Raw genomic sequence first — 24,197 nt, forward strand, 5'->3', positions numbered from 1 at the left:
CATAACACCAGTCAAACACAGTTAGTAAACAAGCAGGGGAGTGTTACAACTCACTTAGCAGACGCTTTTATCCAAAGCTATGTACATCAGAGAGTAAGTACAACACCAATCCATCCTTACACCACCACCGAAGCAGCGGGAGCAAGAAGGTCGAGGGTTCGATCCCCAGCTGAGCAACATATCCGTTGTGTCCTTGGGCAAGACAGTTAACCCGGTATTGCTCGTATGAATGCGCTACTGACAGAGTGGGAGTCGTCTTGTCAGTCAGAAACACGTTTTACTTTCATCATGATCGTTAAAGAGGCTATGTAACTTTTTACATGTAGAAATGTATGTGAAAAAGTAGATGTTCACTGTCTATCTGTGTTGCCTGTATAAAAAGTTTCCACGAGTCGTATTGACGTCCTGCTCACTCCGCTTACAGAGATCAACAGTACAAACTCATCACACACTCCTGCTCTCAGCCTGTGGAGACTGTCGTTTGTAGGATGGAGAATGAATCTAATATGGAATCTGTTAGTACAAATAAACGACCGGCCTCTAGCACAACACAGACTCCTTCACAGACTTTCACATGTGTATGACCACTTACCTCCTCTGTAAACATTATGAGGGTAAATATCCAGTGTTTCACGGCCGATGATGATGATGCTCGTTTGTGTACGTACGAGCACGTATGACGAGCACGCAGGTTTCTGGTGCAGTTCGCCTAACGGCCTGCAGTGTCACTACAAACGCAGTATTTTTGAAAGGTACATATAGCTCCTTTAATGATCTTAATGATCTTAAGGTTTGGAAATGTTATGCATCCTGTTTTGCTGGAATTTTGAGCCTAATGAAACATTCTCAATAATCCCGAGATATCCTTAGTGTTTATAAAATAAAGACTTCACTATCAGATTATCAGTAAAAATAAATATTTAATAAATAATTTAATATTAAAAGTGATTGCGTGTAGAAATGGTCTGTATGTTTTTTTTATAAGCAGACTGCAGGTTGTTCTTCGTGTGTGTTGAAGTGTTTGTTATCAGGTAAAGCCTACAAAAATAAAATAATAGCCTACAGTGCATATTTGTGGGGACATAAACAGCTGTTAAAGCCGACTGACCTTAAAAGGTAAAAGTAGGCGTTACACTAGATCAGTTATTAGAACTGGAGTCTAACAGGCCTCACAACTGTAGATGCAGCACAGAACTTATTTTAAATAAAGCTTGAATACTTTACACAGGAAATGAATTCAGTTTGAAGTTAAAAGAAACTATTTTGGAGGCCTGAATTAGAGCTAGGAGCAGACAAAGGATGCACTGTTTCTTGCATGACATGCATAGACACACAGGAACACATAGCAGCATTTTTGTCTGGTGCGATGAACACCTTATCCACAATCTCAGCTCCACTAACATGTATCCATGTTAGTCAAGTCCAGTGTTTTGATGCAGCTGTGGACAGAGGGGTTTGTCCCTCTACTGAGGGTCAAATAATGAAACATTTCCAGTCTTACATACATTTTCTTGAGATTTAGCGCGGTCGTTGCGTTTCCTGGTACTTCTTAGATAGAATGTAGAATGTTCTGATGGAAAAGGTGTTGCTTTGGTGCAAATGTTTTGTTGTTTCGCTATTTTGTTATTTTACTATGAAATGGTTTTGCTCAGTGCTCTCTTTGTAAACCAGCTTTTAACATTTTACATCCACAGAGAGGAAGATGACCAGCCTAGGGACCCAACAATCAATGTTGATCCTGTGAGGGGTCTTCGGTGGAGATCCATTCCTCCTACAACGAGGGCTAGACAGAGCGCAACGCGTTGTCGGGAAAGATCTGCAACAGTTCAGGCAACACAGCCAGACCACTCACACACACACACTGTTGAACTCCATGCCAAATTTCAGCCTCCTATGGCGAAAATATTATATTTCAATTTATTTTCCCATGTCTTACCTACATTGGAAATGCTGTCATGCTTTTTATTATTCATCAACCAACATGTGTGACAAGGTTAGACAGACTTGTGTTTGTTTTCTCTCATATGTTTTTGTTGTTTGAAATGTGTTTGGGAGATAAAATACAAAAAACGCCTATGGACACACCTGCTTTTTTGTAAATATTTGAATACCAAATGTCCTTTTATATATTTCCATTTATTATTTTGATAATTATTATTATTATTTTAGCTTTGTCGCTGCTCAAAACAGTTCCCAGGAGCAGTTTTGAGTAGTGGTAGGGACTTTTTGGAGCAGTGGCATAGCTAGAATACAAAAAACAAGCCTACTGTTTTTGTAAAAAATTGAATCAATTCTTATTCTTTTCAAAATTTTCCTTTTATACATTTGAAGTTCATTTTTATCAATTCAAAACAGTTCGTCCAGCACTCTGTGTATTTTAGAATAAAAAAGTAATCAATTTTAAAAAACGAATTCTCTATTTTTTTGTGTGTGTTTGGGTCCTGTGTGTTGATACAGTATCTCTAGGTGACTAATGAATGGTCAAATCATAAAGGTGAGGTTGTGCTGAAAAAAATGATACCAGGCACTTATATGATGAACATTTTTGATGTAGTCAGATAAAAGTAAAATGACAATTATAGCAAAACGGCCAAAACAGCCTCAGACCTCAGAGGGTTAAGTGCGATGAGCCCCCCCCCCCCCACCCCCCTGAGTTTTCCCAGTAGACTTCACTCCTCTGAATAAAAATGGTGGACCTGCACAAAAGTTTTGCTCTAGGCTGGGGGTGGAGTCCATGGGTGGATATACCAGGGGAGGGGAGAGGATTTTTTAAACCAGAATCCCACTGTGACGTCACAAGTTGAGCAAATTTGAAATAGAGCATTTTTCTCTGTGTTGTAAGATTCATGCAGACCACAAAGAAAGGACTGGGTGGGTTTATTTCACATTTTGTGGGTCTGTAGACACTCAGGGGCCAGATTCACAAACATTGTCTTAAGATAAAACTTAGGAAGATTCTTAAGAATGTTCTTCAGTGTAATTCCTGATTGTTTTCTTAATAACTTCTTTATTTTCTTGCTTATGAACTTCTCAGATGCTGCGGGCAGGCATATATCCCTATAAATAAACTGGACTTGACTACATTTTTCTCTGTTGCTGTTCAAAGGAATACCAGTAGATGGCGCCCTTACCATGAAGGGCCTCCTGCGGCCAACATGTCCATTGTAACCTCCATGAATGCGCATGAATGGGAACATCCCCGTCATCAGTGTATGTGAGTATATCTGTGAGTGTGTAGGTGTGACATTAAGATTAAGATTGATCCCCGCAAGTGGAAATTTCAGTTTTTACACTCTGTAAGTCATGCAACACACACATAGGCTGAAATACACACACATGCACAAACAGGATCCTCTGGACATGCACTAATGGAGAGATGTCAGAGTGACGGAGCTGCCCACAGCGGGCGCTCCTGAGCTGATGGTGGGGAGGGGGTTTGGTGCCTTGCTCAAGGGCACCTCGGCAGTGCTCAGGAGGTGATCTGGCACCTCTCCAGCTACCAGACCAACTTCCATATTTGGTCCGCACCGGGACTTGAACTCAGTCCCTACAGACTGAGCTACTGCCGCCCAAGGCCCATGGTAGGTGCATCTGTGCTTTGAGTTGATATGATATTATAGATGATACTAGAAACGTACAGTATACCTCGGGTCTGCTAATTAACTTTCAGAAGGATGCCGTTCATATTTTATTGAAGATTTAAATTCATAATTTGGCCACTGACATGCTACAAGATAACAAGCTGTAGATAGATAGATACTTTATTGATCCCGAGGGAAATTCAAAGCATCCAGTAGCAGGTTACGAAGACGTACATGACATGAAACATTTGTTACAAATTAACCACAAAACCGACCCCCCCCCCCCCCCCCCCCCCCCCCCCCCCATACATATATATTAACCTGAAAAAAGATTTAAAGAATACCCCTAGATGAAACAAACTTAAACTGTGCAATTATAAATAGACTTATAACAAGAAATGTACATAACCTGTGCAGGGATAAAAATATATGTGTAATTTAAAGCAAGAACCTTTAAACAGTTGAGGAAAAAATCTGTAATTAGACCTGAATATAAAAAAATAAAAAAGTGTTGACCTTTTGAAGTTGTTTATATATGTACAGCAATGTTTAAAAAGCAGATCGTGCAGAGTTATCAAAAACAGACATTAAATAACAGGCAGTGCAAACATTAAATTACAGGTGCTATTTAAATAATTGAGGTGATCATTAAAGTGTCCAACTAGAGGCTGACTCTTGGGACAGCTGTGCAGATGGGAAATGGAAAAAAAGGAAGATTTAGTCCAAGTGTGTGCTTTCCCCCTGCCATAACCGCAAGGTGTTGTACAGACGTATGGCCAGGGGGACAAAAGAGTTCTTGAGTCTGTCTGTGGAACAGGATTGTGACAGCAGTCTGCCACTGAACACACTCCTCTGCCTGCTGAAGGTGCTGAAGGTGCTGAAGGTGCTGTGCAGAGGGTGGTGGGTGTTGTCCATGATGGAGAGCATTCTGTTCAGGGTCCTTCTCTCTGCCACTGTCACTAGAGAGTCCAGCTCTGCGCCCACCACAGAGCCAGCCTGTATTTTACACCTAAAGTTTTTCTCAGCAGTAATATTTCATATAACATATAAGATCAGGGTTAATTAAATCAACACAATCCAAAAGAAGTTTAAGAAAATCTGAACATACAGAACACAAGAATTTGGAGGGGGATTGTTATATTAGGCTGTATTAGTTTAACTGTAGCTTAATCAACTACTAAATCAACTCGCAAGTGCCTTTGTCATGTAAACTGTTCATCTCCTCTTTTTATCATTTGGTTACATTTTCAAAACATCAACATACCATTGTCATCAGATGATGTAAATTTGTAAGTCGTTCCAGGATCATATTATTGGAGAAAAGTCATCCTAGTAAGGCCTCTTGGGAGCAGAGAGGAACAGGGGACTGGAGCTTATCCACTGTGTCTGTAGCTGGAGGCAGTCTGATGAGTGAGTTCATCCTCTGTACACAGTCTGAAATGCTTGACTTGTGTGCTGCTTGAGTTAGACTTTATTCAGGTCACAATGACATTAAAGCTGTTAGAGAAAGCAACTAAGATCAGATAAACCTTAATGATCCTCAAAGGAGGAAATGTTCTTGTAACAGCCGCTCAACAGTAATGTTAAAGGAAAGAGAAATGAAGACGTATGAATATTTGGAATAATACTTGTTGAAAAACTATGAACACGAAGCATACTTTTTGCTTATTTAGATAGGACTAGGATGGTTATTGCACAGAAAATGGAACAACTTGAGGACTTCACCACCACGAGAAGCCCATGCAGCTAGGCAGAGCTCACATAACCCCTGAGGAGCATCTTCGATGCAGAAGGCCGGGTGAGTGCCTTTATTGTGGCATACTAGGACACTTTCTCTCCACCTGTCCCATTCAGCCAAAAGACAGGGCCCACCAGGAAGTGTGGGGGTACTGGTGGGTCAGCACAAGTCCTCCCCTGGAGGAAACTCACGACCAGCAGGTCGCTACAGGCTGGAATTAAAGTGGAACTTTTGGAGAAACCCTTGACAGCCTTAGCAGTGGATGGCAGACTACTAGCTAAGGTAACCCATTGCACTGAACCATTAACACTGATTCTGGTAACCACCGTGAAACTATCACATTAAATGTCATAACGGCCCCATCAACACCTCTGCTTCTGGCTCACCCGTGGCTGTCCAAACACAACCCTCAGATAGACTGGTGGTCTGGAAGAATAATGAGCTGGAGCACCCTCTGTCATTCTGTGTCTGCAATCCGCTTTATCTCCTCCAGGAAATGTCCCAACCTTCTCAGCCACTCAACCGGAACAACCAAATCTGTCAACCATCCCTGAGGATTATCACGATCTTGGTGAAGTTTTTAACAAGAGTAAGGCTTTCTCACTGCCCCCACACAGGCCATATGACTGCGCAACCTCTGCCTTCCAGCCGCCTATACAACTTGTCTAAGCCTGAAAGAGAGGCCGTGGAGAAGAACAGCAGGGAGTCCCTTGCTGCAAGTATTATCAAGCCTTCCTCTTCCCCAGTGGGAGCAGGTTTTTTTTGTTTGTTTCAAAGAAGGACTCCTCTCTCTGACCCTGCATAGATTTTAGAGGATTAAACAACATTACTGTTAAGAATAAGTACCCTCTGCCTCTCAATGATTCTGCTTCCTGCAGCGTGTCTACGTGTCGAGCGACTAGAGGAGACCCTGCGAGGGAAGCAGCAGGCGTGAGCAGTCGCAGATGATCGGGACAATTTGCTCACTGTTTTATTTTGTTGGAACTGACTGACTTTTAGGCTCATACGTTTGCTGGACATTTAGCTCTCCCTTGATTTATCTGACTTGTATTCCTCTCTTTTAGCCCACTTTTAGCATAGGCGATTTAGGACAATTTTATTCTTTTATTTATTTTGAAGCAGGTTGTCTGGTTTACCCATAGACTGTACGGTTTACCATGGATGTATAAAAGCGCGTAACTGATTATAGAGACAATAGGACACTAATTTAGCATTGTCTAACTTAAGAAAACATCACCTTTACTTGATCATTTAATAGATCTACTTTGATTCATAATGTTAGTTTAAGTAGATCGTTGTAAGTTAAAATGCCGGGAATGCTAATTCCGTTAGCTCGTTCATTCATTCATTAGATGCTTAGCAGAACGCTGATTAGTGATGTGTAGTTCGTGAACGATTCGTTCAAAACGAACGAATCATCTGGGTGAACGAACTGAACTGAATCACTTGCTGAAAAGAGTCGTTCATTTCTCAACTTCAGTTGCGCTCTCCTCTCTCCCGTCTCGTGTCTCTCTCTCTAGACCAGGCATGGGAAAACTACGGCCCGCGGGCCATATACGGCCCGTTGGGCTTTTTAATCCGGCCCGCCGAACTTGTCCAAATTATATTATTATTAAATACAATTTTATTATAATTAAACCTCGTTCGTTTTCCCCTGTAATGCCCGCGTTTCCCCAATAGATGGCGCACTTCAGAGTGTGGTGTATTATTCCCTTCTTCACTTTTTCGCTTTGCCCTATGAACCCGTACGAGCCCTTCTGTAAAAATGATCAAAGAAAAGAAAAGTGGACAGTGAATGCCGAGTGTTTAATACGGAGTGGACAACTAAATATTTTTTCACTGAAGTCCGATCAAAGGCTGTATGCCTGATATGCCAAGAAACTGTCGCACTTTTCAAAGAGTACAGTATCAGCCGTCACTTTGCAACGAAGCATGCTAACTATGCTAGCAAGCAGTCCACGCAAGAACGGGCGGCTGCGGCTCAGAGGTTGAAGGCTAATTTACAGACTCAGCAACATTTTTTTCACCAACAAACTGCAATTCAAGAGTCAACTACCAAGGCAAGTTTTTTGCTGGCATTCAAATTAGCAAAGGCTAGCAAGCCTTTCTCCGAAGGCGAGTTTGCATGATAGAGACAGCAGGTCTCTTGTGTCCGGAGAGCCAAGGCCAGTTTGAAAAAATCAGTTTATCACACAGGACTGTGACTCGCCGTGTGGAACTGATTGATGAAGATATAGCCAGAGAATTAAACAAAAAGGCTGAGTCCTTTAAGTTATATTCACTAGCGCTGGATGAAAGTAATGACGTGAAAGACACTGCTCAGCTCCTCATTTTTATCCGAGGGATTAATGACAGTTTTGAGATAACGGAGGAGTTTTTGACCATGGAGTCCCTGAAAGGAAAAACGTGAGGAGAGGACTTGTATAACCAGGTGTCTGCTGTCATCGAGAGAATGAAGCTACCTTGGAGTAAACTTGCCAATGTCACAACGGATGGATCGCCAAATTTAACTGGAAAACATGTTGGGCTGCTGAAAAGAATCCAGGATAAAGTGAAAGAGGAAAACCCTGACCAGGATGTTATTTTCCTTCACTGCATCATCCATCAGGAATCTCTGTGTAAGTCTGCATTGCAGCTTAATCATTTTGTGAATCCAGTTGTAAAACTTGTTAACTTGATACGAGCAAGGGGACTTCAGCATCGTCAGTTTATTATGTTCCTGGAGGAAACTGATGCGGATCATCAGGACTTACTGTACCACTCTCGTGTCCGCTGGTTAAGTTTGGGCAAAGTGTTTCAACGAGTGTGGGAGCTGAAAGAGGAGATCAGCGCATTTTTGGAGTTAATGGGGAAATCCGACGAATTTCCTGAGCTAAGCGACAAGAACTGGCTTTGTGACTTTGCATTTGCTGTGGACATATTTTCACACATGAATGAGTGTAATTAAATTAATGCATTTGGAAATCAATTTGTACAATGAGCCTTGCATATTCATGCTTTGCTACCTGTTAAAGGCCAAATACTTTCATGTAATGGCTTTTACATGTCATTTATATTAGTTCACACAAACACTCCATCCATCTGTTCCTGGCCCGGCCCCTCTGTCAAATTTTAGAACCCATTGTGGCCCGCGAGTCAAAAAGTTTGCCCACCCCTGGTCTAGACCGTAAGAGTCGCTCAAAGCCCGCCCTCCCTCCTCTCCTCAGTCAGTACAGTGTGTGTGTGTGTGTGTGTGTGTGTGTGTGTGTGTGTGTGACTGAGGCTGGTGACTCGCAGTCTCGCTCGTTCAGTCAGTGTTTCGTTCACTGAACGTGCTGAGAGGAAGAGAGTGACTCAGAGGCGGAGCTCTCGTTCAGTTCGTTCAGCAAGTATGTCTTTCCATAGACATACTTGCAATTTATATGGTCAACATTATTATTATTTTGTATTAGATACAGTGATAATATTATATATTCATCCAAGGGGATTCAACTTTCCAATTAATTAATCTTGATTTTTTTTCAAGGTGTCAAGTTAATCCATGATTTTTCTCCTCTCTTACATCCTGTCTTAATCTTTTCTAAAGCTCCTGTGAGGACTTTCAGGCTGGTTATGAAACAGGCTGAAATTATTACTAATGCATCAAATCTTTATAACAAAAAAAGCATACCTGCACATCAGTGACAAGACTGATTATTTTTATAATTTTGTATTTTTTATATTGTTTATCATGTTATAATGAGGTATAATGCCATAATGACTCAGTTTAGTTGTGGTTAAGTCTTAAACTGCTGTTCGTTTAGCGACATATAGCGACTGTTAACAGGACTGCTTGGACGGTCGACGCATAAAGATCAAGATAAAGATAAAGATAAACTTTATTGATCCCCCGTGGTGGAAATTTGTGCATTACAGCAGCTCCAGAAAACGGGACGGGAATATAATTATTAAAAATAAAAATAGAAGTTAAAATCAAATCAAACATATTTACATCAGTTAAATAAAAAACTACAATAATGTAAAATGACACAGTAACTACACAGGAAAGGGTTTTGTTCTTTAAAAAACACACACAGTGTGTAGCATGAGGTGGTGAAGCTGTTAAAGAGTCTGATTAAACAGTCTGACTGCAGGTGGGATGAACGACCTGCGGTAGCGCTCTGTCTTGCAGGGTGGGTGTCTCAGTCTGCTGCTGAAGGAGCTGCTCAGGGCCCCCACAGTGTCATGCAGGGGGTGAGAGGGGTTGTCCATGATGGATGTCAGCTTCACTAATGTCCTCCTCTCACCCACCTCCTCTACAGAGTCCAGAGGACAGTCCAGGACAGAACTGGCCCTCCTGACCAGTCTGTTCAGTCTCTTCCTGTCTCTCTCTGTGCTCCCTCCTCTCCAGCAGACCACTGCTTTAAAAAGTGGAGACGCCACCACAGTGTCATAAAAAGTCCATAGCAGAGTCCTGCACACTCCAAAGGACCTCAGTCGCCTCAGCAGGTGAAGTCGACATTGGCCCTTCTTGTACAGGACGTCGGTGTTGTGTGACCAGTCCAGTTTGTTGTTGAGGTGAACACCCAGGTATTTGTACGTCTCCACCCTCTCGATGTCCAAGCCCTGGATGTTCACCGGTGCAGTCTGGGGTGACTGTGGAAGTCAATCACCATCTCCTTTGTCTTGCTGGCGTTGAGCTGAAGGTCGTTGAGCTCACTCCAGTCGACAAAGTCCATGATGACCTGCCTGTACTCCTGTTCGCTCCCCTTAGACACACACCCCACGATGGCCGTGTCATCGGAGAACTTCTGCAGGTGGCAGCTCCCAGAGTTGTAACAGAAGTCCGAGGTGTACAGGGTGAAGAGAAAAGGGGAGAGAACTGTCCCCTGCGGGACCCCTGTACTGCAGACCACCATGTCAGACTCACAGTCCTGAAGCCTCACGTACTGTGGTCTGTTGGTGAGGTAGTCCGTTGTCCATGCAGCCAGGTGACAGTCCACTCCCGCCCTCTCTAGCTTCCCCCTGAGCAGTGCAGGCTGGATGGTGTTAAAGGCACTGGAGAAGTCAAAGAACATGACCCTCACAGTGCTGCCGGTGTTCTCCAGGTGAGTCCAGGATCTCTGCAGCAGGTAGATGACGGCGTCATCCACCCCGATGTTCGGCTGGTAGGCGAACTGCAGAGGATCCAGATTTGAAGTCACCAGGGGACGGAGGTTGTTGAGGACGATCCTCTCCATGCGCACTAAATAAGATTAGTGACAATATAGTTGACTTTTAAAAGACAGCAGGATTGTTACAATATTTTGTTCAATAAAGTTATAATACCTATAGAAATGGGAGCTGTTACAGATGGTAAGCTACTTTGCAACTAATACATTTCAACTCACTTGTAAAATAAATTGGTATAAATGTGTGCCGAAGCTACTGTTGGATCTATATACACCCAGTTACACATCCTAGACGGTAATATTACCACTTAAAGCAGCCTGTTTACAGAACAGCAGCCATGTTAGCTAGCTAACAGTTAGCATTCTGCTATATCTGAAAGGTTGTTTGTTTCCCGACTTTCAGATGAAGTTATTCGAAAATGTCTTCTTATTGACGGAGACGGGGCTGGTGATGACCGCAAAATCAACTTGCTGCTCAAGAGTTTCACTAAATGGTGCAACTCGCCTGGGACCCCTGAGGAAGGGTACGTTAGTAGTTACATGAGACCTAAGTCCTGGACTTTGTCACCTATTAAAGTGATTCACAAACAGCCTCTCTTCTCAGGTTCACGCAGTACCAGAGGATGTTGGGCACACTGGCCCAGTGTGAATTCTCCATGGGGAAGACTTTAATGGTATACGACATGAACCTTCGGGAAATGGAGAATTATGAGAAGATCTACTCTGACATAGGTGGGAAATGAGGATTTTATGACCCTGGTCTTTAGCATCCACACACCCCTTTTTGTTTAAGTCTGCACACATTAACATCTTATCATTAACCTATTTGAATACTTGTGTTCAACAGTTTGGTTCATGTTCTTTCATTATGCACTACATCACTCTTAACTTGAAGAACTGGGCCACTATAGTAACCATCCCAGTATGTATCAGTGTGGTAAACTAACCTCATCTTAACCTTGACATTTCAGAACAAAACATCACGTCCGCTCATGAGAAGATAACCGAATGCAAAAAAGAAATTCAGAGGGCAAAGAGAATAAGAAAGAATCGCCAAGGTAATGATCAATAATATTGAACTATTGGGACTTGCCTTTGCAATTATTTACTAATTTAATTCAGATAAGTCTTGAAAATAGTGAGTAATCACTACTGAAAATAATCTGAAAAAGTATGGTTTAATGTTTTCCTTAAATGTAAACATGAATTTTAACACAGAACAGCAACATCAGATGTATTTAATGTTATGGCTCACGAAAAGTTTATTCAATGGTAATTCATACAAGTACTTTTAAGTCAAACCGTATACAACACATTGTACAAACAGCCAAAGGAAAATACCCAGGAGATTTAAAGAGTGATCACAGATGGAGAGACAATGCATCAAAAGCCAAACAATGAGAAATCAGATTGAGATTTAAGAGAAGGTAAAAGAATTGGAGTGTTTAGCAGGGATTTTTTCATTCTTGTTGTAAACCAAATGTATCAATCAGTTAAGATTTAATGCTAACAATATAAATACAGAGTTGTATTATTTGTGGTTAGTGTCACACATTCACATTTTCATTATTTCCTTTCAGAGTATGATGCTTTAGCTAAGGTTATCCAGCAACACCCGGACCGACATGAAACACTGAAGTAAGTCACTCTATTATATTTGTATTCCTTTTTTTTTAACCTGTTTTGTCTATGATTATGTACTTAATTTTGTTTGATCCTCTACAGACAATTGGAGGCGCTTGACAAAGAGCTCCAGAAACTGTCTCGAATCAAGGAAAATGTAGATGCAAAGGTGAGGCTAAAACTATATTCTATTCCTTACGATTCAAATCTGTTATTTCTTGAACCGCTTGTGATATCTAATTTTGAAATCTCCTTTTTCTCCTACGAAGATGGAGTTAAGAAAGAAGCAGTTCCATGTGCTACTCAGTACTATTCAGGAACTACAGCAGACTCTTGATAGTGAGTGTCCCTGTGTTGTGCTCGTTGGTCTGAAAGGCTATTTTTGTGTTGTGCTCATTCTTCCAGAAATTCCAAATATTAAGTGGTTAATCTGTAAAGTCAAGCAAATCTGCAAGTACCTCTCTAACCTTCTTTGTCTGTCACAGATGATGAGAAATCAGACAATGACGACAACAATCAGGGGAGCCCTGCTGGGAATGATGAATGAAGTCGTGGAGATACTGACTGAAGAACAATGAATCAAACCTTTAAAAAAAAAAAATGTGCATGTGTGTAGGACTACTTTTTGTATGAGTTTTTGAATAAAATTGACTTGCTCAAATCACATGTGCATTCAATTTATTAACCAACATGGTGACATTTTAGGTGTGTGTATGTTCGTATAAATGTAATGCCTGTTAGTGTCACTCAATTTGAGATTATACACTTACCATAGGTATCTGATAAAACACCCTCTAAAATGACATTGGTAATACACAAGAGATGTCACTCATAAAATAATTATTACAAAAACAAGTTATTAAAGAAGAGTGTATCTGGAGAAAATTACCAACCCTGCCTTTAATGGTTGAAAGAAGAAAGTCTTAATCATTGGTGGCGAACTAGTCTGGAATTCAGAACTTCTGAGAATGAAAGACTACATGTGCTAATTGATTGCATTGATCATTTTTAATCTACAAAATCCAAATATGTAAAAGAAAATCATGATATTCAAGGATTTAAACTTGTTTTGCTTTGATGCAGGTTTTTTTTTTTAAACATAATTTCCCTGTGAAACCACAGGGGGGGGCCAAGTGCACAGTAAGACTCAGGGCATGAGCCAGTTAGTTGAATAAAGTCGAACATAGCAAGAGAACAGCACCTTGTATCTGCATGGATTGAGGTTAAATAAATGAGACCGGATTCAAGGTCAGAATTCCTATGCACCATTCTTGCTGCTGTAAAAGGAGGTAAAAGGCTTTTCTAGAACTCCACCAGGTATGCACGGGCCCTCATGAGGCGTTTGAGGCGGCTCTGCAAATTGGCCCTCTTGCTGCCAATGTCGGCGTCCTCCTTTAAAAAGAACTCTAAATTCTTCTTTTCCTGAAGCACCTGCAGCATCTCCCTCTGCAGCTGGACAGCAGACTCCTGCAACATCTGGTAACGGATCACCATAGGGATCTGGTCTGCCAGACGCTGGCTCGCAATCTGAAGGAGGAAAATTACAACATTTTGAGAAGCAATGATCAGTGTTTAAATAAATTAGTTTTTATTTTTTGTTTCTAAATTGTCCTGCTATATTAAAGCTTACTTTGTAATATGATTTTAGGTGCAACATCAGCTCCTGAAGTGTAGCATGATTATCCGTACGGTACACAAGACTTTGATATCCAAAAGGTAGGGGGTGTTTTGGTATGGCGATATCATCATTCTCCTCATTCTCCTCTTTCTTTCTGTCACTCAAACTGCAGCTGTAGGTCCTGTCCTGGGAGTAAACAAGCAGCTCCATCTTGAACTGGGTTCTCAGAAAGGATTCAGCAGTGGATTCTTTGTCTTGTTTTATGGCTTCAATCTTTGCCTAAGAAAAAGATTCTGGTCAGTCTACAAACAAATAAGAAATACAGCTAATCACATTTTTAGAGCCAACAAAATCAACAATGGATATCAAACTACATTATGTGATTATGAAGTTCAGACTACCTTGGCTGTTTTCGCAAGGTTAGGAAATCCAGTGAAGCTACTCATGGCCAGCTGTACGAACACCTTCCTAACAGCCTCTAGAGGAAATGGAAAAGCAACGTAAAACAGGGGTTTGATTTTCAATGTGTAAAACATAAAACTTAAACAAATCTGTCATTTATTTATTTTAGAGCTGCACAATAACACAGAAAAAAGTTATTTCTGAAGAAAGAAACATTTCAGATGAAAATTCTAATAGCAATGACTGTTTATATATTGAATTACAAATAAGCAATCATGCTTAAGTTATTTCGGACTTCAACTCTATTTCCTCCTCCTTCTACCACGCTTAGTTTAGCCCTCTACCTTTGACTCTGGGACACCCAAATTAAAAAGAAGGGAGACGAGAGGTGGAGAGAGAACAGGTGGAGAGAACAGGTGGAGGGTCAGCTTCTTATTAACTTTAGGAATAGTCAGTTGTATAACTAAAATCAACTGTGTCTAATGATGCTCAAATGTATGTTTAATAAGCTTGAAAAGTCATATGGCATTACTATTGTTACTCACACAACACTACACTGTACATGCGCTGCTGGTGTGTTCACTCTGTGGTACATCCACTCCTTTTATAGCCCCTATACAACGCAACTGTATTAAACAGCAAAGGGAATAGGTGCCGCTAATAATGAGAATACACAATCAATTGTGTATTAAAATTGTTATTTAATACACAAGAATAAAGGGACGGTCAAACGTATTTCAGTAATATAGAAAGGAACTGTTATTTGGTTGGATACTTTCCATGAAGAATAAGTGGAAATAACTGAAGTCTTTGGCCAAATAGAAGTGAAGTTAATTTACTGTTTTAGGGCGCGGTCACACTGGCAATCCGTATTGTGCCCAACCACACTTCAACCCTAAAGTCCAGTTCGTTTGACCAGTGTGACCTCTCCGTATCGTGCTCAGGCACGGTACACTTCCTTGGCTTTGGCACACTTTGGAGAGGTGTGCTTTGGCACGGTACACTTAATGCACGAGCACGCGGGTACACAACGCTGACAGCCTTCATTATGGAGAAATCCAGAGTTTCATGGCTGTATCTGACTAACATGACACAATATGAGACACAAAGTAGCTGTCATGTTCTCTGTGTTGTTCTCTGTGTTGTTCTCCGATGTGCGGACGCCGACTCGCGTCTCTTTTATTTTTAATTTATTTATGGCTGTATCTGATTAAAGTGACTCAAAATAAGCCGCAAAGTCAGTAAAGTAGCCCTCTGTGTTATTCTCCGATGTGCAGATGGGGACTCGACTGCACGTACCTTTTTAAAAATGTTCTCCTTCTTCAGTCCGCCTGTTTGTAAACTGAGCACGCTACATAATAGCATTAAGCATGCATGTGCTGTATTACGACGTTATGTACAAGATTATCATGCTTAGGCACAGTTAGTCCTGGTGCAGTGTGACCGGGCTGTGCCGGCAAGCGGGGGAATGGCGCGGCGGGGGACCAATCGTGCTTGAGTACGGTACGGATTACCAGTGTGACCGCGCCCTTAGCCTGTGAAATCTAGTCGATATGGACTAATCAATTTAATATCTTTTGCTTAAAAACTAGCTGTGTCAATTGAGCTTTGCAGAATTTTGTGTTAGCACAAAAACATAATCTGTGGACCCTAGATGCTTTGTCCTCATCGTTATTTTATTGTATTACCAATCTGCTGACATTTAAGGTCTTTGCTTTCCCCAAAACAATCTAATAAAAATGCCAGACAGGGAAAATGAAGGGGGGCAGATCTATGTATTACTAACTGAATGTATGTCCGCTCATTCATATGATCCATGCACTATGTGCTACTGTTATTGCATTGCTCTTAAATCTGCCTTTATTAAATTAACATTACAATTCCAAATGTTTCTATAAACAAATTACATCAGCTGAGGATCTTTAAGAGGAACGTTGAGAACATTGTCAAGAAATATTTACCAAAAAGGACGGTACTTTTCAACTGAATGAAAACTGTTTCCTTCATACTGTACACAAGTATGTGCTCTCTGCCACTCACTGGACTAGCTGCAGTGACTCCTGCCTAACGTGACATCATTTGCATTCATTTGCAATTCACTGAAAGAAAACCAGGAACAGTTTCACGCCTCTAAAAATAAGCACACTGACACGTTTCAGATCATTTGCTGGACATTGCAGGTCCTGAGATGTGACGATTGCACGTGCTCAAATGATATATTCATGCAGCTGTAATCCATTGATGTACCTCCTATATCTTTGAGTCTCTTGACAGCAGGCTCCTCCAGTTGTTTGATCTGCTCCCTGACCATGACCTCAAAGGTCTTGTAGTTGATGAAGCCCGGCAGTTCTCTTCCTCGGTACATCTCCTCATAGTTCGCCACCTCTCTCTCAATCCTGTTGTTGACTGCAACATATGAAAGCATAATTCAGAGTTCTGCTGCTGATTGACTGCTGTAGACCAGTTCTAAATAAGACACTCACACTTTTGTCCTGAAAGGTCCAGGTGGGCATTCCACTTCCCAAACTCTCTTCTGAGCGTAGAAAAGACGTTGAGCCTGTCTCCACACTTGAGCTCCTCCCCTGTAGTCAGACTGATGGCGTCCTGAGTAAACGCCGTCACTTTCTGCAGCAAACAGTAAAAGGCAGAAACTGTGTTTTATATTTTTCACATAAATAACTGTATTTCCTACGTGGTAGTGAGCAGTGATGTTGGCAGGTTTTCAATCAGTGTAATTATAGATAGTAATATTTATGTATGCTTAAAACAGGAACCTTGTTAATGCTAACAAGGCGCAATCAGGCTGAAATTCAGCCTAACTTCACAATCAGTTGTGCGACTCAAAAATTGGGTCTAAATCGGCCTTAAATTGTACAGTGTACATCAGGTTTAAGCCTGGAGGTTTGAATACTTCAAGTTTACATTTAGAGCTGACAGTGTTTTTCTTTATTAATCAATATCATACCCCAAAGACAAACAGAAGACTCTACTAATTGACTTTTTGGAGTGAAAGAATAACCTGTTTCTGATTTTTTTGATTTACTACTATTTTCTGCTTACATAACTGCTGTATACTATGAACTATGACACTTGAGGTTGAGTTGTTGTGCTGTAAATCAGCACTGCTGTGATCCTCTTCGACATTTGGCCTGTAGCGTTCAGGCTCCTCCTCCTTCGGTAACCAGTCAGTGAGTTGTTTTTTTGGCCATAAATGTTGAATTTTTTTTTTTATGTACATGATTAAACATTTATTTGTTGTAAACGGTGTACCGTTATTGGGTGCTTCCCCTAGGAGAATCTAAAGTGACATTTTGTATTTCATTATATCCAAGTTGCACATCACTGTGTGAGTAATAGCCTTTGTGGCTGGGAAAATGTTGTGCAAAGTGTCAGAGCTCACATCGATGAGGAAGACGATTCTCTCAGCTGCTTCAGATGGGGGTCCATTTCCATATCTCTCCAGCTCTGCACGGGTCTGTTCTAGCTTCTCCTCAATCTGCTCTTCAAGTCGAGGCAGAGATTTCTGCAAATCACACAAGGGTCAAAATTTTAACTCCAAATGTGAAATATCATGATTTATATTGTAATTTTTTTTTTTTTTAATTGACGCCTTTATTTAAGCGACAGGACAGTGGATAGAGTCAGACACTGACGAAAGAGTGAGGAGGAAATAACATGCGGGGAAAAGGAGCCACAGTTCGAAATTCAAACCCGGGGCGCTCGCTTTGAGGACTGGAGCATCTGTATACGAGGCAAACTAACCATTAGGCGACCAATGCCCTTAAACTGTCAAATAAAGTAAATCACCTCAATATGATGCACCAACTCAAGTGTGAGTTTCTCAGCCAGTTTAGGAACAGTCGCATGATCTTCATTGTAGAGAGTTCTGTAACATTAAAATAACACTACAGTAAGTACATTTTGCAAAATTGCAAACCACAGCACTGTAGAAAAAAACATAATAATGTATATATATATATATGTGTGTTAACCTAAAATGCACAAACTTACTGAAAGTGCACATGTTCTTCAAAAAAGGCTTTCTCTCTTTCTATCGCTTCAGGAAGAGACACCTTGTCAGTGATCTCCTTCTGCCCCCTGCACTTGACGATCATGTAGCCCTTCTGGAGGTGGATCACCTCGTTGTGGACGATGTCCAGCACTGTCTCTTCTGTGCCCTTGTCCACCAGATCAGGCTTGGTCAAGATACCTAAGAGGGACAACGGTGGAAACTATATAAGAGTTGGATAGACTACATACAAATTTTCCTCCTCTTGTTGCAAAATCAGCTTTGTTTACCCAGAGTCCTCTCTCCATCAGGATCCACCTCCTGGGCCATCTTCAGGGCCTCTGTGGTGGCTATGTCCACGTTACACGGAACAACCACCAAGCTGATGGTTTCTTGTCTTTTGATAAACTTCTGGATCAGCCTCTTGATCTGAAAATATAAATTCACACTGTGATAAATGACCCTATTCGTTTCACAGCTATGAAATCACTGTGGTCCTCAGGTCTATATTTTATCATACATGTTAATTTTATATCCCTGAAAAGCTTTTACCCTTGCTAGTGGCCATGTAAGGCATGTTTACTTTCTAGATTTTCACAGCAATATCAATTGCTCTTCAGTCATTGCTGAGGTGTTGTGTATGGGTTGTTAGGATTTATGTCCTGGCCAATCAAGTTAATCCACAGACCTCACTGTCAATTTTATTCTTCTTGAAGAAACTGTCTACCAAAGAGTCTATCAAAAACAGCTGTTAGCTTCCTATGGGACACTGAACAAGTTCACCTGGTCTCCGATGTTCTCCGGTTGTCCCTTAACAGCCACCCTTGCGATGCCAGGCAGATCAATAAGCGTCAGGTCTGGAACATCAGGAGAGGCGATTTCCAGACTGATGAGGTCATCACTTATCCCCACGCCGACCCCGGCCATTTCATCCTGTGCTGTAAGGACAGGGCACAAAGTATAACCATCATACAGTACTCCGGTTTTTAATTGTGGGTTTAATAATACTGTACACTGCACCTTCTCTTATTTTTTTCTCCACATCTGCAGGGTCTTCTATTTCTTCTTCATGGTTCTGGTAGCTTATCTTTCCGAACCATTCCTCTCCTTCTCTCTTTCGCTTCATCTTCAATTCAAGAGGGCATCTTGTTACAATGCCTGAATAAATAAAGAGTGAAAAAAGACAAAGAGGATATATTCTGAATGAAATCCAGTGTGCTAAGAAAAACTGTAAAAGCAGTGCACTAACTCGCCAAAAATACAAATATCTTTTCATAGCCAAATTTTGATTAAAGGTAGGACCAATACCAATCAATCAACCAACCAAAACTACATCTTCAAAATATGTTCTATCTAAGATACAATGAAAGTCAACGGTAATGTCAATGTTTTCTTGGCAAACTCAATTCACTCAACTCAGCAAAAGAGGCAGGAAACAAGGATATATGTTTTAAGATACACGAGAGAAAGCGATATCCATTTGTAATAAGATCAAATCAATGTTATTGTCCCAGTAGGAAATAAACCATACAGACAGACACAATGCCTTATTATGTTAAATGATCTATTACTTATTAGCATTTATATTTACTGCTGCTTTAATAATATTTTTTATTGATAATATAATGATCAGTAATCACCAGACACTTATTTATCCTTTTAATGTGAAACTTTAGTGCCATAATGATGTGTAAAGAATATGATTTACTGACTGAGGGACTCTTTGATAATAATTCTCTATATAATATAGAAGAGAGGAAAAAACATGGTGAAAAGAATATGTAGGCTATATTATAATAATAGGAGTTGTTTGTGATCCATTTGATCTTTTGATATATATTAACAGATTTTTATGGTGAATCAAAAACTAATCATGACGTATAGCTTATGTAAAGTTCCGTATAGTGCCTATTTGGGTTATTAAACTCTGCTGATGTTGTAAAGTTTAACTGAAATCGGATCCACTACAGCGTTCAATTAATAATAACCGGCAAAGTAGCAGTCAGTAAAAAGACTTCCTGAAATCTGCTCTCGTGTAGGCAATCCTCGCTCATCACTCCTCAGATCTCCCTCCCCTCCCCTCTCCTCTCCTCTCCTCTACTCTCCTCCCCTCTCCTCTCCTCCCCTCTCCTCTCCCCTACTCTCCTCCCCTCTCCTCCCCTCCCCTCTCCTCTCCTCTCCCCTACTCTCCTCCCCTCTCCTCTCCTCTCCTCTCCTCTCCTCCCCTCTCCTCTCCTCTCCTCTCCTCCCCTCCCCTACTCTCCTCCCCTCCCCTACTCTCCTCCCCTCCCCTCTCCTCCCCTCTCCTATTAAAATTAAAATTAAAAAGGACAACAACAACAAAAAAACGTTAAATAAAAGTAATTGTCGCCGCTGACGACTCTACAGTAGCAGCTGTATGCTGGACTATAAATGACTGGGTTAGGTCAGGTGAGCCACCAGGCTTGTCAGGCTTCAGTCGTACTATAGGCTCAGGTCCAAAAGGTAAAAGAAACAAAGTGAAGTTAGGTTTCGTTTCCTTGCTTCTCCATTTGTTTCCTGCTTATGCGGAAAAACATCCTGAATATATTTAGGTTTCGTTTCTCTGTCTTTTAGTGATGGGAAAAGCAGTTCTTTTCAGTGTACTGAATCAGTAGAATCAGTTCAGTAAAGTGATTCGTTCAAAAGATTCGTTCACTGAATCGTTCAGTACTTCTCTGCAGCTCTGTCTGTGAATCAGAATTTAATAAGCTGAAACACGGCCGAACGTTTAGTTCTGCTCGCGATCGTACTGAGAACAGCCGGTGGTGAACAATAAACCAATGAGCTGAGAATTTAGTTGGATAAAGTTACAGTTTGCAAACTGAAAGCTGCTAAAACAATCACATATATTTTCCCCGACCGTTCTGTTCAGTACGTTCAGTACAAGCAGAGGAAGAGAGAGACTCGGAGGCGGAGCTCTCGTTCAGCTCGTTCACTGAACGAACCACTGACTGACTGAGAGGAAGAGAGAGACTCGGAGGCTCTCTCTTCCTCTCAGTACGTTCAGTGAATGAAACACTGACTGAACGTGAACGAGCGAGACTGCGAGTCACGAGCCTCAGTCACACACACACACACACACACACACACACACACACACACACACACACTGTACTGACTGAAACACGATCGTTAGTGGATGTTAAAACAGTCAGCTGAGTGAAATTAAGTTGGATATAAAAGCCGTTTGCAAACTGACAGCAGCTATAAAAAGCACATACATTTTCGCGACACCTAAATGTTAAATAATATATTTGCTACTTCCTCAATTTTGGAGACATGAGAGGGAGAAGTAGGGGCGGACTTTAGCGACACAGAGCTCCCGACCGACTCCGTCCTGTTGGTTCAGTCAGTATGTATCACTGACATGACAGGAGAGGGAGGGCGGGCTTTGAGCGACTCTTACAGTCTGGAGAGAGAGACACGAGACGGGAGAGAGGAGAGCGCAACTGAAGTTGAGAAATGAACGACTCTTTTCAGTAAGTGATTCAGTTCAGTTCGTTCACCCAGATGATTCGTTCGTTTTGAACGAATCGTTCACGAACTACACATCACTATTTCCCATTTTGTAAATTAAAGTTTGGCGGAGTGATATCTTTTATAAAGGTGAAGTGATATTGTTGTCAGTGTTCAGCTGAGCTATTGTGCCTTACTGGTTAACTTGGTGCATGAGAGAAGCTGTACCAATCATCTAGCTTTATGGCTAAAGCTTTTTTCTGTATCCATCAAGTTTGTTGTTAGCAAAAAGAACCCAACTTTGGTCTGCTCAACACACAACACCAGTCAAACACAGTTAGTAAACAAGCAGGGGAGTGTTACAACTCACTTAGCAGACGCTTTTATCCAAAGCTATGTACATCAGAGAGTAAGTACAACACCAATCCATCCTTACACCACCACCGAAGCAGCGGGAGCAAGAAGGTCGAGGGTTCGATCCCCAGCTGAGCAACATATCCGTTGTGTCCTTGGGCAAGACAGTTAACCCGGTATTGCTCGTATGAATGCGCTACTGACAGAGTGGGAGTCGTCTTGTCAGTCAGAAACACGTTTTACTTTCATCATGATCGTTAAAGAGGCTATGTAACTTTTTACATGTAGAAATGTATGTGAAAAAGTAGATGTTCACTGTCTATCTGTGTTGCCTGTATAAAAAGTTTCCACGGGTCGTATTGACGTCCTGCTCACTCTGCTTACAGAGATCAACAGTACAAACTCATCACACACTCCTGCTCTCAGCCTGTGGAGACTGTCGTTTGTAGGATGGAGAATGAATCTAATATGGAATCTGTTAGTACAAATAAACGACCGGCCTCTAGCACAACACAGACTCCTTCACAGACTTTCACATGTGTATGACCACTTATCTCCTCTGTAAACATTATGAGGGTAAATATCCAGTGTTTCACGGCCGATGATGATGATGCTCGTTTGTGTACGTACGAGCACGTATGACGAGCACGCAGGTTTCTGGTGCAGTTCGCCTACAAAAATAAAATAATAGCCTACAGTGCATATTTGTGGGGACATAAACAGCTGTTAAAGCCGACTGACCTTAAAAGGTAAAAGTAGGCGTTACACTAGATCAGTTATTAGAACTGGAGTCTAACAGGCCTCACAACTGTAGATGCAGCACAGAACTTATTTTAAATAAAGCTTGAATACTTTACACAGGAAATGAATTCAGTTTGAAGTTAAAAGAAACTATTTTGGAGGCCTGAATTAGAGCTAGGAGCAGACAAAGGATGTGATGTGGATTCCCGTTGTTGATATGTTTGATGATGAAGAAATTCGCCGTTGAGACTGACTTGCTTTCAAACAAAATTGTTTATTAACAAGATACAGAATCACTGAACACGTCTGCTCAGGAGAGACAAGAAGCCAATACCGATCTCTCCCGAACATACACTGAGAATGCTATTTATACACAATGTCACAGGACACATGAGGACATCTGTTTGTTTTTTAGGACAACCCCTCTTACTTCAACAGCAGCAGGGGTTTCTGCCTTAGTCATAAGTATGTCATAAACTTTAAAGGCCAACACAGGTCACAGGTACAATCTCCTGTCTAGATGTCCCTGGGCAACCCTCTGGACATAAGGGTCCACTTGTTCACATTCCACTGTGGGGGATCCTAGCTTTGCTCTAAGCATTTCCTGCACTCATCCTCATCCTGCGAACAACACCTCTAAACAACCATTCCACTAAAGGAAACCCCTTTAACAGATGTGTGCAGTATACACTTAAAGATCATTATAATATCTCTGTCCTAGATATTTAAGACACTTCAGATGCAATGTTTCTTGCATGACATGCATAGACACACAGGAACACATGATGAACACCTTATCCACAATCTCAGCTCCACTAACATGTATCCATGTTAGTCAAGTCCAGTGTTTTGATGCAGCTGTGGACAGAGGGGTTTGTCCCTCTACTGAGGGTCAAATAATGAAACATTTCCAGTCTTACATACATTTTCTTGAGATTTAGCGCGGTCGTTGCGTTTCCTGGTACTTCTTAGATAGAATGTAGAATGTTCTGATGGAAAAGGTGTTGCTTTGGTGCAAATGTTTTGTTGTTTCGCTATTTTGTTATTTTACTATGAAATGGTTTTGCTCAGTGCTCTCTTTGTAAACCAGCTTTTAACATTTTACATCCACAGAGAGGAAGATGACCAGCCTAGGGACCCAACAATCAATGTTGATCCTGTGAGGGGTCTTCGGTGGAGATCCATTCCTCCTACAACGAGGGCTAGACAGAGCGCAACGCGTTGTCGGGAAAGATCTGCAACAGTTCAGGCAACACACACTGTTGAACTCCATGCCAAATTTCAGCCTCCTATGGCGAAAATATTATATTTCAATTCATTTTTCCATGTCTTACCTACATTGGAAATGCTGTCATGCTTTTTATTATTCATCAACCAACATGTGTGACAAGGTTAGACAGACTTGTGTTTGTTTTCTCTCATATGTTTTTGTTGTTTGAAATGTGTTTGGTAGATAAAATACAAAAAACGCCTATGGACACACCTGCTTTTTTGTAAATATTTGAATACCAAATGTCCTTTTATA

At 41.2% G+C, this 24,197-nt stretch overlaps 2 protein-coding genes across 4 annotated transcripts; one reads left to right on the forward strand and one right to left on the reverse strand.

The window, feature by feature from the left end:
- Positions 1–10,593: 10,593 nt before the first annotated feature.
- LOC132977527 (THO complex subunit 7 homolog) lies at positions 10,594–12,732 on the forward strand. Of its 2 annotated transcripts, XM_061042152.1 has the most exons (8): positions 10,594–10,632; positions 10,852–10,972; positions 11,053–11,180; positions 11,420–11,506; positions 12,029–12,086; positions 12,174–12,240; positions 12,341–12,410; positions 12,557–12,732. In XM_061042152.1, exons 1-8 carry the CDS (start codon positions 10,614–10,616, stop codon positions 12,616–12,618), a joined length of 612 nt encoding a protein of 203 aa, XP_060898135.1. In that variant the 5' UTR covers positions 10,594–10,613; the 3' UTR covers positions 12,619–12,732. The 2 variants fall into 2 exon arrangements, with proteins under 2 accessions (XP_060898135.1, XP_060898134.1); XM_061042151.1 differs by having other exon boundaries at positions 12,341–12,732.
- LOC132977526 (interferon-induced GTP-binding protein Mx-like) lies at positions 11,686–19,391 on the reverse strand. 2 transcript variants are annotated; one of them, XM_061042149.1, is made up of 11 exons: positions 19,121–19,391; positions 18,884–19,038; positions 18,391–18,529; positions 18,103–18,301; positions 17,899–17,977; positions 17,492–17,614; positions 16,575–16,716; positions 16,339–16,497; positions 14,091–14,167; positions 13,702–13,875; positions 11,686–13,598 (listed from the first exon to the last, which is right to left on the reverse strand). In XM_061042149.1, exons 1-11 carry the CDS (start codon positions 19,374–19,376, stop codon positions 13,374–13,376), a joined length of 1,728 nt encoding a protein of 575 aa, XP_060898132.1. In that variant the 5' UTR covers positions 19,377–19,391; the 3' UTR covers positions 11,686–13,373. The 2 variants fall into 2 exon arrangements, with proteins under 2 accessions (XP_060898132.1, XP_060898131.1); XM_061042148.1 differs by having other exon boundaries at positions 13,702–13,968; positions 19,121–19,277.
- Between the last annotated feature and the right edge of the window lie 4,806 nt (positions 19,392–24,197).

This window comes from Labrus mixtus, chromosome 7 (assembly GCF_963584025.1).
Source record: "Labrus mixtus chromosome 7, fLabMix1.1, whole genome shotgun sequence".
Lineage (NCBI taxonomy): Eukaryota > Metazoa > Chordata > Actinopteri > Labriformes > Labridae > Labrus > Labrus mixtus.